General features: G+C 48.9%; 2 protein-coding genes across 4 annotated transcripts in view; one reads left to right on the forward strand and one right to left on the reverse strand.

Annotated features, from left to right (window-relative positions):
* Positions 1 to 672, reverse strand: part of cib3 (calcium and integrin binding family member 3) — a 74,192-nt gene extending 73,520 nt beyond the window's left edge. The window contains exon 1 of the mRNA XM_038776548.1: positions 622 to 672. Coding sequence (XP_038632476.1) covers positions 622 to 672 — 51 coding nt within the window. The remainder of the gene's footprint in view (positions 1 to 621) is intronic.
* Positions 673 to 13,055: 12,383 nt separating this feature from the next.
* The window catches only part of LOC119953176 (cystinosin-like), a 76,601-nt gene continuing 74,296 nt past the window's right edge, over positions 13,056 to 15,360 (forward strand). For 2 of the 3 annotated variants that reach the window (XR_005457973.1, XM_038777137.1), the window contains exon 1: positions 13,056 to 13,149. The gene's annotated coding sequence lies outside the window, so the exon portion shown is untranslated. The remainder of the gene's footprint in view (positions 13,150 to 15,360) is intronic. The other variant, XM_038777138.1, reaches the window with a different exon arrangement.

The following is a 15,360-nucleotide window of genomic DNA, read 5'->3' on the forward strand; positions in this document are numbered from 1 at the left end:
TAGAAATTGCATTTAGGAGAGTGCTACAGGAGAAATTGTAGCTTGCGGAGTGTTCCAGGAGAGACTATAAGCAAGTGTGTATGAAAGGAGAGAGTTACAGGAGAGATTTCAATGAGGTCACCATTACAGGAGAGAGGCATAGAATGTAAGTGAGCACGTTTATTATGCTAATACTGTATAAAACACTAGTTCGGCTGCTTCTAGAGTATTGCGCACAGTTCTGGACACCACACTTCAGTAAGGATGTGATTGATGAGGATGTTATTAGGACTAAATTGATAAAGAATAATTGGATAGGCTGGCCTTGTTTTCTGTGGAATAGAGAAGGCCGAGGGAAGATTTAATAGAGGAGTATAAAATTAGAATGGATAGGGAGAATATACTCTGTTAGCAGAGAGTCAATAACCAAGGGTTATAAACGTGAACTATTTAGTAGAAGGATTAGAGGGGAGTTGAGGAGAAATCCTTTCACCCAGAAAGTGTCTGGAACTTATTGCCTGAGAGGGCGATAGAGACAGAAACTCTCATCTGATTTGAAAAAAAAATCCTTGGATATGCATTTGAGGGGCCGCAGCCTACAAGGCATAGGACTAAGATTGGGAAACTAAGGCGATTTCGTACCTGATATGCATCGAGCTGTTGGGCTGTGAAGATTGATTGCTTGTTGCCCATGTTTCCTGGAGGTGGGTGAATTCTTCACCTATTCTCAGTTCTTTACTCTTCTCTCAATGCTCAGATATGAAGAAAACTAACATGGAGCCGGGCTGGAGGATTAGGTTGCTGCTCTCATTGGCCTGGTATTAGTGAATGATAATGGCATCATTTCACCCATTCTCTCATGTAAAAAGCTTCTGAATATAAAACAATGCGATCTGGTTGACCTCGTGCACACACCTCTCTTTGTGCCACCAACATGTTCACCTGTAGCTCAAGTTACGCACATCTACAGCCAGACAGTAATATTCCAACAATATTCCAATTCATTATTTACAAGGATCTGACATTAACTCTGTATGCTCCTAACCATGAGATTGAACCCATCTGTGGCAGCTGCTTTGATACTGAGTATGGTTACTGTATGTCCAACAAAAAACAGTGCAAAATCCACCCGAGATATCCAAAATCCCCAACAGAAAGAACGATGACACAGTATTTAAATCGAGGAAGAATAGGTGAAACTGGTACTTGCACCAGTTGTTGTCAACATGCAATGCTGCCAGCTGATTGCAATGCTCCCTGCCAATTGCAATGCTGCCAGCTGATTGCAATGCTGCCTCCTGAATGCAATGCTGCCAGCTGATTGCAATGCTGCCTCCTGAATGCAATGCTGCCAGCTGATTGCAATGCTCCCTGCCAATTGCAAAGCTGCATCCTGATTGCAATGCTGCCGGCTGATTGCAATGCTGCCTCCTGAATGCAATGTTGCCAGCTGATTGTGTTGTTTTCCACAGATTACAATTCTGTGGGTCGATAACACTGCTGCCAGCTGATTGCAAAGCTGTCTGCTGATTGTAATGCTGCCTGCTGATTGCAATGCTGCCTGCTGATTATAAAGATGCCTGTGATTGCAATGCTGTTGCAATGCTGCCAGCTGATTGCAGTGCCGTCTGTTGAATTCAATACAGTTGCAATGCTGACTGCTGATTGCAATGCTGCCTCCTGGTTGCAATGCTGCCTGCTGATTACAATGCTGCCTGCTGATTACAATGCTGCCTGCTGATTGTAATGCTGCCTCCTGGTTGCAATGGTGCCTGCTAATTGCCATGCCACCTGTTTTTAAAAAATCCTACCACCTGATTACAATGCTGTTGCAATACTGACTTCTGATTGAAATGCTACCTCCTGATTGCAATACTGTTGAAATGCTTATTGCAATGCTGCCGGCTGATTGCAATGCTGTCTGTCGGTTGCAATGCTGCTTGCTGATTGTAGTACCTGTACTGCCCCTGATTGCAGCCACATGCTGATTATAATGTTGTTGCAATTCTGCCTGCTGATTGCAATGTTGCTTCTTTTTTAAAAAACGCATTTTATTCAAACTTGTATCAAAGTAGGTTACAGCAAATAAACACCCCGGGAAACATTCTTCCCAACAATCAACTATACAGTTTGTACGGATTTTCCTCCTATTTCTCCCCATCACCCCCCCCCCCCCCCCACCCCCCTGTGGGTGCCCACCGTGGAGGGATTGGCGAGGAGGAAAAAGTTGCAGGGGCAATTTGACAGGCTGACAACAGGGAGGGCAGTAGGGCAACTGCGTAGGGCAAGAGGGGTGCAATACGAGTATGGGAAGAAGGTGAGCCACATGCTGGCGCACCAGCTGTGGAGACAGGCTGTGTCCAGGGAAATATTGAAGACCCGGACTGGGGCTGGGGATGTGGTGTCAGAGCCAGGGAAGATAAATGAGGCATTTAGCGAATATTACCAGGGACTTTATGAGGCACCCAGTCCTATCCCTGTAACCCCGTAATCTAACCTACACATTTTTGGGCACTGTGGGGTAATTTAGAATGGCCAATCTGCTTAACCTGCACATCTTTGGACTGTGGGAGGAAACCAGAGCACCCTGAGAAAACCCACGCAGACATGGGGAGAACGTGCAAACTCCACACGGGCAGTCACCCAAGGATGGAATTGAACCAGGTCCCTGGTGCTGTGAGGCAGCTATGCTAACCACTGTGCCACCATGCCGTCCAATTTCTAATATTTGCTACTTAACCAAAGTTAAGGGCAAGACCGTTGGCACAGTGGGCAGAGTGCTCATTCAAAGGGTCGGTGCAGACTCGATGGGCCAAGTGGCCTCCTTCTATACTGTAGGGATTCTATGATTCTATGATCTTAGTTGCAAGAAATACTTTGATAAACGAGTTGTAAACTGAATCTGAACATGTTATAACTTAAAAGTTAAGTTAAAATTTGTCTTTGCTTTGTTTTGGAATAGACCGACTGTCACACTTCAAAATTTATACTACTTACCTTCAAACTCAAGCACAACCCTTTTGAATTTTAGCACAGTTGGAATTTCTTTTAAACAGAAACTCACGGCAATTCAAATTAAATTAATTTTAGCTCTCTTTCCAAACTAATTCTTAAACTTTTCTTTTTAGAACTAAACATGACAAACCTCTTACTAGCATATCTCAGAACAGAACAGTAAATTCATTTTTCACATGTTTAACAGCATGATGGAGCGCTCGACTCCCCAATCAATATTACAATGTCTCTTTCATTTTTTAAATTAGGCATTTTTCTTTCTGATGGAGAAAGAAATACAAAAGTAATAAGAAGGAAAAGAAAATGGGTACGTCTATGCAGCTTCGGTGAAGTTAGCCATTCACCGGGTAGTGCCTGGCCTCACTCGTGAGGCTCCTTCTCTACAAGCCCCCCTGCACAGCTCTACCACCTACCCTGGCGCCTCTTACTGCCCTGATACCTCCTCCCACAGTTTCTTTAATACTCAGCCAGATAATTTCAGATAGGCCGACAGCACTAACTATGGATAGCAGGTAAATATACTCACCCTCTTTGCAGAGCCGTTCTGATGGTCCAAAAAGAGTACCCTGCTCGCAGCACTAATTGTTGTGGGTTTCCTCTTTTCCATAAAATGATTGGAGGAGTCTCAGGCACGAAACAATTGTTTATTGGCCAACGCGTTGGGAGAGCCCAGCTTCAGAGATAGAGCTCCGGAGCTGAGTTGCTAAACACATGGAATCAAGTATCATTTATACCGAGCCGAATATGTAGGCAAGAATATTGTTTACATTGGAAAAGTATACATTAAACAAGCACCCAGGCAGAGTGAGTGTTATCCGCCCTTATCCATCCTTCATGTTCCTATGTAACCTCTCTACTAGGTGCCAGACCCGAGAGATGTGTCTGGTCCTTAGGTCGAGTTAGAAAAACATGTTTGCTAACCTTCATGCTGACTGCTGAAGATTGTGTCCTACAACAACTGCTTATGGTCTCTGAAAGCTGAGTTGACTGGACCATGTTGCTTGACCCTTATGCTCACTGCTGTAAATGGTGGCACATCAGCTTTAGCTGACATCTTTATGAAAATAGCTTTAGTATACTGTACTACTTTATATAGACTCAAAATGCCTTACAATAAGTGCTAATTGTCCTAATAGATTGTTAATAAATCCTAATAATTTGTCTTCTCACAACACTGGGTAGATGCCAATGTGATAGCTGTACTGGAACAGTTTGGCTAGGGTCGTGGCAGGTTTTGGAGTATATGTCTTCAGTACTATTGCCGGAATATGGTCAGGGCCTATAGCTTTGACAGTATCCAGTGCCTTCAGTCATTTCTTGATATCACTGGGAGTGAATCGAATTGGCTGAAGACTGACATCTATGATGCTGGGGACCTCTGGAGCAGAACGAGATGGATCATCCACTTGGCACTCCTGGCTGAAGATTATTGTTTTTGCACTGATGTTCTGGGCTCCTCCATCATTGAGAATGGGAATCTGTCAGTGAGTTGTTTAATTGTCCAGCACCATTCACGACTGGTTGTGGCAGGACTGCAGAGCTTAGATCTGATCAGTTGGTTGTGAGATCACTGAGCTCTGTCTAATACTTGCTGCTTATATTATCTCATACTTACCTCCTTACTCTTTTTTTTTTTAAAATAATTTTTATTGAGAAATTTTGATTTTATACAACAATAACGCACCTTAGTAAAATACCGAAAATAACAATAATATTAACAATCATATACATTCGCCCAATCCCCATGAACAACCCAGCATTTTAACAACAACGTAAATTAACACACTATAAAGTTACAGAATAAACACTACAATAATGCACCCCCCCCCCCCCCCCCCCCGGGTTGCTGCTGCTATTGACCCAGTTACCTATCTCTGAGCCAGGAAGTCCAGAAAAGGCTGCCATTGTTTATAGAACCCTTGTATTGATCCTCTCAGGACAAATTTGACCTTTTCCAATTTTATAAATCCCGCCATGTCACTGATCCAGGTCTCCACACTTGGGGGCCTTGCATCCTTCCATTGTAACAGAATCCTTCGACGGGCTACTAGGGACGCAAAGGCCAGGACACCGGCCTCTTTCGCCTCCTGCACTCCCGGCTCCACCCCAACCCCAAAAATCGCGAGTCCCCACCCTGGTTTGACCCTGGATCCAACCACCCTCGACACCGTCCCCGCCACCCCCTTCCAGAATTCTTCCAGTGCTGGGCATGCCCAGAACATATGGGCGTGGTTCGCAGGACTCCCCGAACATCTGGTGCACCTGTCCTCACCCCCGAAGAACCTACTCATCCTAGTCCCGGACATATGGGCCCGGTGCAGCACCTTAAATTGGATGAGACTAAGCCTCGCACATGAGGAGGAGGAGTTGACTCTCTCCAAGGCCTCCGCCCAAGTCCCATCCTCTATCTGCTCCCCGAGTTCCTCCTCCCATTTAGCCTTCAGCTCCTCCACTGACAACTCCTCCACCTCCTGCATTACCTTATAGATGTCAGACACCTTCCCCTCTCCTACCCACACCCCCGAAAGCACTCTGTCCATCGTCCCCTGCGAGGGCAGCAAAGGGAATCCCGCTACCTGTCGCCTAGCAAACGCCTTTACCTGCAGGTATCTGAACATGTTCCCCTGGGGAAGGCCAAATTTATCTTCCAGTTCCCCCAGGCCCGCAAACCTCCCGCCAATAAACAGGTCCCTCAATTTGCTGATGCCCACCCTTTGCCATCCCCTGAATCCCCCATCCATGTTCCCCGGGATGAACCGATGGTTGCCACCCAGTGGAGCCTCCATCGAGCCCCCTGTTTCCCCCCGATGCCGTCTCCACTGTCCCCAGATTCTTAGGGTCGCCGCCACCACCGGGCTTTACCTCCTTACTCTTGTACTCTATCCCTATTAATAAATCCCAGGATACGGCATGCTTTATTAACCACTCTCTCCACCTCTCCTGCCATCTTCAATGATCTGTGCACAGGTCCCCCTGAGAAGTTTACCCCTTATTTTATACTGTTGCTTAATTTGGACCATCTTCATAGGGATAACGAGGAATGGGAGACTGGGGGATAAAAGTTGAGAAATGGTAATCCTTGTTGGCACAGTGATACCAGGGCTTCTCGGTATCTTCTCAACACAGTTCAACATAATTTCAAAGACGAAGAAAAGAGATATTGTCTGTGTTGACAGTTCCCAGGATCTTGAAAGATGAAAAGCTTCACTGATTCTTATTAAGTATATGTTAAGTATTGCTTAATAAATTCTACTGGATTCATAAATACTAATTATTCATACCTTATCGGTCAAGCACAACTCAGGACCCTAATGTTAGAAATTTAAAATTTGGACCTTAGAGGTTTTTTTTAATTGGAAGGGTCCTATATCTAAAAGCTCTAAATCTTTCAAAGGTACAGACATCCTGATGTGATTCTGCGATTGGACAACAGTTTGAGAGGGAAAAGCTAGAATGCGATGTAACAGTATTACAATTGATTAAAGGTAACTACAAAAACTTGAGGGAGAGGCTGGCCAGAGTTGTTTTTTTTTAAATTTAGAGTACCCAATTACCTTTTCCAATTAAGGGGCAATTTAGCATGGCCAATCCACCTATCCTGCACATCTTTTGGGTTGTGGGGGCGAAACCCACGCAGAGAATGTGCAAATTCCACACAGACAGTGATCCAGGGCCGGGATTCGAACCAGGGTCCTCAGCGCCATAGGCAGCAATGCGAACCACTGTGCCACCGTGCTGCCCTAGGCTGGCCAGAGTTGATTGGAAAAGGAACCTAGCAGGGAGGACAGTTTGACAGCAATGGCAGGAGTTTCGGGGGGTTATTTAGGAGGCACAATAGAAAGTCTTCCCTAGGAGGAGGCACCCATGGCTGATGAGGGAAGACAAGGACAGCATAAAAGCATAACAGTAAAAGAAAAAGCATTCAAGGTGGCGAGGATTTGTTTATTTTTTATTTATGCCCAGTGGGTGTTGGTGGCTGTGCCAGCATTTATTGCCCATCAGGGAGCAGTCAACCATATTGCCGTGGGCCTGGAGTTACATGACCAGGTAAGTACGGCAGATCTCCCCAGAGGATTACCCTGGGTTTCTGGTTTACTAGTCCAGTGACAATACCAGGAGGCCACCACCTTCCCTGTGGGAGGCCAGAGGATTGGGAAGCCTTTAAAAGCAAGCAGAAGATAATTAAAAAAGTAATAAGGTGGGAGAAGATTAAATATGAGTGTTAATTAGCTGGTACTATAAAAGAAGATAGCAAGAGGTTTTTTTCAATGTATAAAAGGTAAGCGTGAGAAGAATAGACATTGGACCACTGGAAAATGAAGCTGGAGAATTAATAATAGGAAACAAAGAAATGGCAGAGGAACTGAATAGTTACTTTGCATCAGTCTTCACGGTGGAAGACACCAGTGGAATACTGGAACTTCAGGAGAATCAGGGGGCAGAGGTGAGTGTAGTGGTCATCACGAAGGAGAAGGTTCTGGGGAAACTGAAAGGTCTGAAGATGGATAAATCACCCGGGCTGTATGGGCTACACCCCAGGGTTCTAAAAGAGATAGCTGAGAAGATTGTGGAGGCATTGGTGGTGATCTTTCAGGAATCACTGGAAGCAGGGAGGGTCCCAGTGGACTGGAAAGTGGCTAATGTAAAACCCCTGAAGGAGGGAGGAAGAAGATGGTGTGACATTATACAAATGTACAGCATGTGAATGGGTAGCACAATAGCACAAGTGATTAGCACTGTGGCTTCACAGCGCCAGGGTCCCAGGTTCGATTCCCAGCTTGGATCACTGTCTGTGCAGAATCTGCACGTTCTCCCCATGTCTGAGTGGGTTTCCTCCGGGTGCTCTGGTTTTCTCCCACAGTCCAAAGACGTGCAGGTTAGGTGGATTGGCCATGATAAATTGCCCTTAGTGACCAAAAAAGGTAAGGGGTGGTTATTGGGTTACGGGGATAGGGTGGAAGTCAGGGCTTAACTACTTTGGTGCAGGCTCGATGGGCCGAATGGCCTCCTTTTGCACGGTAAGTTCCATGTTCTATGTGAAGAGTTAATGTTATATTAAGCCTAGCCACTAGAGGGAGCTAATGAACAGTACTATAAATTGCACTGGCTCTTAAACTAGAGGGAGGAGATTAGACTGGAGCTGAAGATGACAAGATTCATAGTGTATTGCAGAGTTCATTAAGATATAATAGTTATAATTAGTAGATAGAGGTAGTTTTAGTGAGTGTAGTTTAATTCTTACATGTATGTTTGCTATTCAGAATAAGTGTAGAACTTAAATTTAGTAGTGTTAATAAAATTAGTTTAGTTCTTCAAAAGAGCTTTGTGTATCTTTGTAATCACTACGCCTTCCACCCTGGAAACCCCTCACAAAGATCACCACAGATGGAAAATTATAAGCCGGTTAGCTTGACTTCAGTCATTGGTAAGATTTTAGAGTCCATTATTAAAGTTGAAATTGCAGAGTACTTGGAAGTGCAGGATGAAATACGACTGAATCAGCATGGCTTTGTCAAGAGGAGGTCATGTCTGACAAATCTTTGAGGAGGTAACAAGGAAGTTCGAAGTGATCTATTTAGATTTCCAGGAGGCCTTTAACACGTTGCTATATAGGAGGCTGTTAAATAAATTAACAGCCCATGGTGTTAAGGGTAAGATGCTGGCATGGATAGAGGATTGGCTGACTCTCAGAAGCAGAGATAGAACATAGAACAGTACAACAGTACAACAGCCCTTCAGCCCACAATGTTGTGCCGACCATTTATCCTAATCTAAGATCAACCTAACCTACACCCCTTCAATTTACTGCTGTCCATGTGCCTGTCTAAGAGTCGCTTAAATGTCCCTAATGACTGACACCACCACCTCTGCCGGCAGTACATTCCACACACCCACCACTCTCTGTGTAAAGAACCTACCTCTGACATCTCCCCTATACCTTCCTCCAATCACCTTAAAATTATGTCCCCTCGTGACAGCCATTTCCAACCTGGGGAAAAATCTCTGGCTATCCACTCTATCCACACCTCTCATCATCTTGTACACCTCTATCAAGTCACCTCTCTGCCTTCTTCGCTCTAGTGAGAAAAGCCCTAGCTCCCTCAATCTTTCTTCATAAGACATGCCCTCCAGTCCAGGCAGCATCCTGGTAAATCTCCTCTGTACCCTCTCCAAAGCATCCACATCCTTCCTATAATGAGGTGACCAGAACTGGACACAATATTCCAAGTGTGGTCTAACTAAGGTTTTATAAAGCTGCATCAAAACCTCGCGGTTCTTAAACTCAATCCCCCTGTTAATGAAAGCCAATACACCATATGCCTTCTTAACAACCCTATCAACCTGGGTGGCAATTTTGAGGGATCTATGTACGTGGACCCCAAGATCCCTCTGTTCCTTCACACTTCCAAGAATCCTGCCTTTAACCCTGTATTCAGCATTCAAATTTGACCTTCCAAAATAAATCACTTCACATTTATCGAGGTTGAACTCCATCGCCACTTCTCAGCCAAGCTCTGCATCCTGTCAATGTCCTGTTGTAACTTGCAACAACCCTCAACACTATCTGCAACTCCCCCAACCTTCATGTCATTGGCAAACTTACTAACCCACCCTTCCACTTCCTCATCCAAGTCATTTATAAAAACCACATAGAGCAGAGGTCCCAGAACAGATCCCTGCGGGACATCACTGGTCAGCGACCTCCAGGCGGAATACTTTCCATCCACTACCACTCACTGTCTTCTTTCGGCCAGCCAATTATCCAGACAGCCAAATTTCCCTGTTTCCCATGCCCCCTAACTTTCTGAATGAGCCTACCATGGGGAACCTTATCAAATGCCTTATTGAAATCCATATACACCACATCCACTGCCCGACCTTCATCAATGTGTCTCGTCACATCCTCAAAGAATTCAATGAGGCTTGTGAGGCATAACTTGCCCCTCACAAAGCCATGCTGACTATCTTTAATCAAACTATGTTTTTCTAAATTATCATAAATCCTATCTCTCAGAATCCTTTCCAATATTTTGCTCACCACAGATGTAAGACTGATGGGTCTGTAATTCCCAGGGGTTTCCCTATTCCCTTTCTTGAACAGGGGAACAACATTCGCCTCCCTCCAATCATCCGGTACTACTCCAGTAGAGAGTGAGGACACAAAGATCATCACCAATGGCGCAGCAATCTCCTCCTGAGCTTCCTGTAGTAACCTTGGGTATATCCCGTCAGACCCAGGGGACTTATCTATCCTGATACTTTTCAAAATTTCCAGCACATCCTCCTTCTTAATATCAACCTGTTTGAGTCTATTAACCTGGTTCACGCTATTCTCATGAGTAACAAGGTCCCTCTCTCTAGATAAAGGGGTCTTTTTTCAGGATGGCAGCTGGTGATTAACGGTGTGCCTCAAGGGTTGGTACAATATACATTAACGATCTGGAAGAAGGAACTGAGGGTACTGTTGCTAAGTTTGCAGATAATACAAAGATATGCAGAGGGACAGGTAGTATTGAGGAAGCAGGGGGTCTGCAGAAGGACGTGGACAGGCTAGGAGCATGGGTAAAGAAGTGGAAAAGTGTGAGGTTGAGCACTTTGGTAGGAAGAATGGAGGCGTAGACTATTTTCTAAGTGGGTAAAGGCTTAGGAAATCTGAAGCACAAGGGAATTAGGAGTCCCAGCTCAAGATTATCTTAAGGTTGGTAAATACGATGGTGCAGTGGTTAGCACTGCTGCCTCATGGCACTGAGGTCCCAGGTTCGGTCCCACGGCTCTGGGTCACTGTCCGTGTGAAGTTTGCACATTCTCTCCGTGTCTGCGTGGGTTTGATCCCCACAACCCAAACATGTGAAGGTTAGGTGGATTGCCACGCTACATTGCCCATTGGAAAATAATGAATTGAGTACTCTAAAAAAAAAATTTTTTTAAAGATTCGCTTTCGGTTAATGTACAGTTTCAGTCAGCAATTAGGAAGGCAAATGCAATGTTAGCATGCATGCTGAGAGAGCTAGAATACAAGAGCAGGGATGGACTTCTGAGGCTGCAAACAGCCCTGGTCAGATCTCATTTGGAGTACTGTGAGTAGTTTTGGGCCCCATATCTAAGGAAGGATGTTGCTGGCCTTGGAAAGGTCCAGAGGAGGTTCACAAGAATGATCCCTGGAATGAAGGGCTTGTCATATGAGGAACGTTTGAGGACTCTGGGTCTGTAGTCGATGGAGTTTAGAAGGATGAGTGGGGATCTTATTGAAACTTACAGGATACTGCGAGGCCTAGATAGAGTGGACGTGGAGAGGATGTTTCCACTTGTAGGAAAAACTAGAACCAGAGGACACCATCTCAGACGAAAGGAATGATCCTTTAAAACAAGATGAGTACTCAGGAATTGGCCTGGAGGACTCAGGACATGTAATATGTTACTAGTGGTGTTTACCACAGGGCCCCGGACCCGGGCTGGAGGACTCGGAACCTGAGCTGGAGGACTCGGGACCCCGGACCCGGGCTGGAGGACTCGGAACCTGAGCTGGAGGACTCGGGACCCAGGACCCGGGCTGGAGGACTCGGAACCTGAGCTGGAGGACTCGGGACCCAGGACCCGGGCTGGAGGACACGGGCTGGAGGACTGGAGGACCGGGCTGGAGGACTCAGGCTGGAGGACTGGGCTGGAGGACTCAGGCTGGAGGACTCGGGCTGGAGGACCCGGGACCCAGGACCCGGGCTGGAGGACTCGGGATCCGGGCTGGAGGACTCAGGACCCAGGACCCGGGCTGGAGGACTCGGGCTGGGGGACCCAGGACCGGGCTGGAGGACTCGGGATCCGGGCTGGAGGACTTGGGCTGGGGGCTCGGGACCCAGGACCGGGCTGGAGGACTCCAGATCCAGGACCGGGCTGGAGGACTCGGGATGGAGGACTCTGGCTGGGGGACCCAGGGACCGGGCTGGAGGACTCGGGACCCGGGCTGGAGGACTCGGGACCCAGGACCGGGCTGGAGGACTCGGGACTGGGGGACCCGGGACCCGGGCTGGAGGGTTCGGGCTGGGGGACCCGGGACCCGGGCTGGAGGACTCGGGACCCGGGCTGGAGGACTCGGGACCCGTGCTGGAGGGTTCGGGCTGGAGGATTCGGGCTGGAAGACTCGGGACCCGGGAGAATCATAGAATTTACAGTGCAGAAGGAGGCCATTGAGTCTGCACCAGCCCTTAAGAGCATCCTACCTAAGTCCACAACTTGGTGGTGTTATTTCAGTATTATACAATTTCATTGTTTTAGTGCCAAAAATACCTCAATAAAATTGTTTATTAAAAAAATTCCACGCTCTGTAACACTAATACAGGCCTTGAACACTGTCAATCACTGGCTCAGATTTCATGCACTGTCAATCTCTGGCTCACACCCCGCCCACTGTCAATCACTGGCTCAGACTCCACCCACTGCCAACCACTGCCCCAGGCTCCACCCACTGCCAATCACTGGCTCAGGCTCCATCCACTGCAAACCACTGCCCCAGGCTCCACCCACTGCCAATCACTGGCTCAGGCTCCACCCACTGCCAACCACTGCCCCAGGCTCCACCCACTGCCAATCACTGGCTCAGGCTCCACCCACTGCCAACCACTTCCCCAGGCTCCACCCACTGCCAATCACTGGCTCAGGCTCCACCCACTGTCAATGACTGGGTCACGCCCCGTCCACTGTCAATCACTGGTCCAGGTTCCACCTACTATCACTCACGAGCTCAGGCCCCGCCCACTGTCAATCACTGGCTCCCGCCCCGCCCACTGTCACTCACTGGCTCAGGCCCGCCCACTGTCACTCACTGGCTCAGGCCCGTCCACTGTCATTCACTGGCTCCCGCCCCGCCCACTGTCAATCACTGGCCACCGCCCCGCCCACTGTCACTCACTGGCTCAAGCTCCACCCACTGACATTCACTGGCTCAGGCCTCGCCCACTGTCACTCACTGGCTCAGGCCCGCCCACTATCAGTCACTGGCTCAGGCCGCGCCATCTGTCACTCACCGATAGCCAATCATTGGCTAGCTCCTCACAAGGAAACAATCTCTGGATCACGTGACCTGGTCATGTGACCGAAGCAGCGAAGCTCGAGCGCACCCGGCTTCAGTTTGAGTGCAACCGGGAAAATCTCTCAGCGAAGGTTCGTATGAGGAGAGCAACCCCCAGAGACAGAGACCCCCAGAGAGTGAAAGAGGCAGTAACCCCCCAGGGAGGGAGAGGGGGACAGACAGAGAGAGAGACAGAGGGAGAGAGAGAGAAAGAGAGGGACAGACAGAGAGAGAGAGAGGGACAGACAGAGAGAGAGAGAGGGACAGACAGAGAGAGAGAGAGGGACAGACAGAGAGAGAGAGAGGGACAGACAGAGAGAGAGCCCCAGAGAGAGAGAGAGAGCCCCAGAGAGAGAGAGAGAGAGAGCCCCAGAGAGAGAGAGAGAGAGCCCCAGAGAGAGAGAGAGAGAGCCCCAGAGAGAGAGAGAGCCCCAGAGAGAGAGAGAGAGAGCCCCAGAGAGAGAGAGAGAGAGAGAGCCCCAGAGAGAGAGAGAGAGAGAGCCCCAGAGAGAGAGAGAGAGAGCCCCAGAGAGAGAGAGAGAGAGCCCCCAGAGAGAGAGAGAGAGAGCCCCAGAGAGAGAGAGAGAGAGAGAGCCCCAGAGAGAGAGAGAGAGAGAGAGAGCCCCAGAGAGAGAGAGAGAACCCCACAGAGAGAGAGAGAGAGAACCCCAGAGAGAGAGAGAGAACCCCAGAGAGAGAGAGAGAGAGACCCAGAGAGAGAGAGAGCCCCAGAGAGAGAGAGAGAACCCCAGAGAGAGAGAGAGAACCCCAGAGAGAGAGAGAGAACCCCAGAGAGAGAGAGAGAACCCCAGAGAGAGAGAGAGAACCCCAGAGAGAGAGAGAGAACCCCAGAGAGAGAGAGAGAACCCCAGAGAGAGAGAGAGAACCCCAGAGAGAGAGAACCCCAGAGAGAGAGAGAGAGAGAGAGAGAGAGAGCCCCAGAGAGAGAGAGAGAGCCCCAGAGAGAGAGAGAGAGCCCCAGAGAGAGAGAGAGAGCCCCAGAGAGAGAGAGAGAGAGCCCCAGAGAGAGAGAGAGAGAGAGCCCCAGAGAGAGAGAGAGAGCCCCAGAGAGAGAGAGAGAGAGCCCCAGAGAGAGAGAGAGAGCCCCAGAGAGAGAGAGAGAGCCCCAGAGAGAGGAGAGAGAGCCCCAGAGAGAGAGAGAGAGCCCCAGAGAGAGAGAGAGAGCCCCAGAGAGAGAGAGAGAGAGCCCCAGAGAGAGAGAGAGAGAGCCCCAGAGAGAGAGAGAGAGAGCCCCAGAGAGAGAGAGAGAGCCCCAGAGAGAGAGAGAGAGAGCCCCAGAGAGAGAGAGAGAGAGCCCCAGAGAGAGAGAGAGAGAGCCCCAGAGAGAGAGAGAGAGAGCCCCAGAGAGAGAGAGAGAGAGAGCCCCAGAGAGAGAGAGAGAGAGCCCCAGAGAGAGAGAGAGAGCCCCAGAGAGAGAGAGAGAGCCCCAGAGAGAGAGAGAGAGCCCCAGAGAGAGAGAGAGAGCCCCAGAGAGAGAGAGAGAGAGCCCCAGAGAGAGAGAGAGAGCCCCAGAGAGAGAGAGAGAGCCCCAGAGAGAGAGAGAGAGCCCCAGAGAGAGAGAGAGAGCCCCAGAGAGAGAGAGAGAGCCCCAGAGAGAGAGAGAGAGCCCCAGAGAGAGAGAGAGAGCCCCAGAGAGAGAGAGAGAGCCCCAGAGAGAGAGAGAGAGCCCCAGAGAGAGAGAGAGAGCCCCAGAGAGAGAGAGAGAGCCCCAGAGAGAGAGAGAGAGCCCCAGAGAGAGAGAGAGAGCCCCAGAGAGAGAGAGAGAGCCCCAGAGAGAGAGAGAGAGCCCCAGAGAGAGAGAGAGAGCCCCAGAGAGAGAGAGAGAGCCCCAGAGAGAGAGAGAGAGCCCCAGAGAGAGAGAGAGAGCCCCAGAGAGAGAGAGAGAGCCCCAGAGAGAGAGAGAGAGCCCCAGAGAGAGAGAGAGAGCCCCAGAGAGAGAGAGAGAGCCCCAGAGAGAGAGAGAGAGCCCCAGAGAGAGAGAGAGAGCCCCAGAGAGAGAGAGAGAGCCCCAGAGAGAGAGAGAGAGCCCCAGAGAGAGAGAGAGAGCCCCAGAGAGAGAGAGAGGAGCCCCAGAGAGAGAGAGAGAGCCCCAGAGAGAGAGAGAGAGCCCCAGAGAGAGAGAGAGAGAGCCCCAGAGAGAGAGAGAGAGAGCCCCAGAGAGAGAGAGAGAGCCCCAGAGAGAGAGAGAGAGCCCCAGAGAGAGAGAGAGAGCCCCAGAGAGAGAGAGAGAGAGCCCCAGAGAGAGAGAGAGAGAGCCCCAGAGAGAGAGAGAGAGATAGGAG

The sequence above is a fragment of the Scyliorhinus canicula genome, chromosome 18 (genome assembly GCF_902713615.1).
Source record: "Scyliorhinus canicula chromosome 18, sScyCan1.1, whole genome shotgun sequence".
NCBI lineage: Eukaryota > Metazoa > Chordata > Chondrichthyes > Carcharhiniformes > Scyliorhinidae > Scyliorhinus > Scyliorhinus canicula.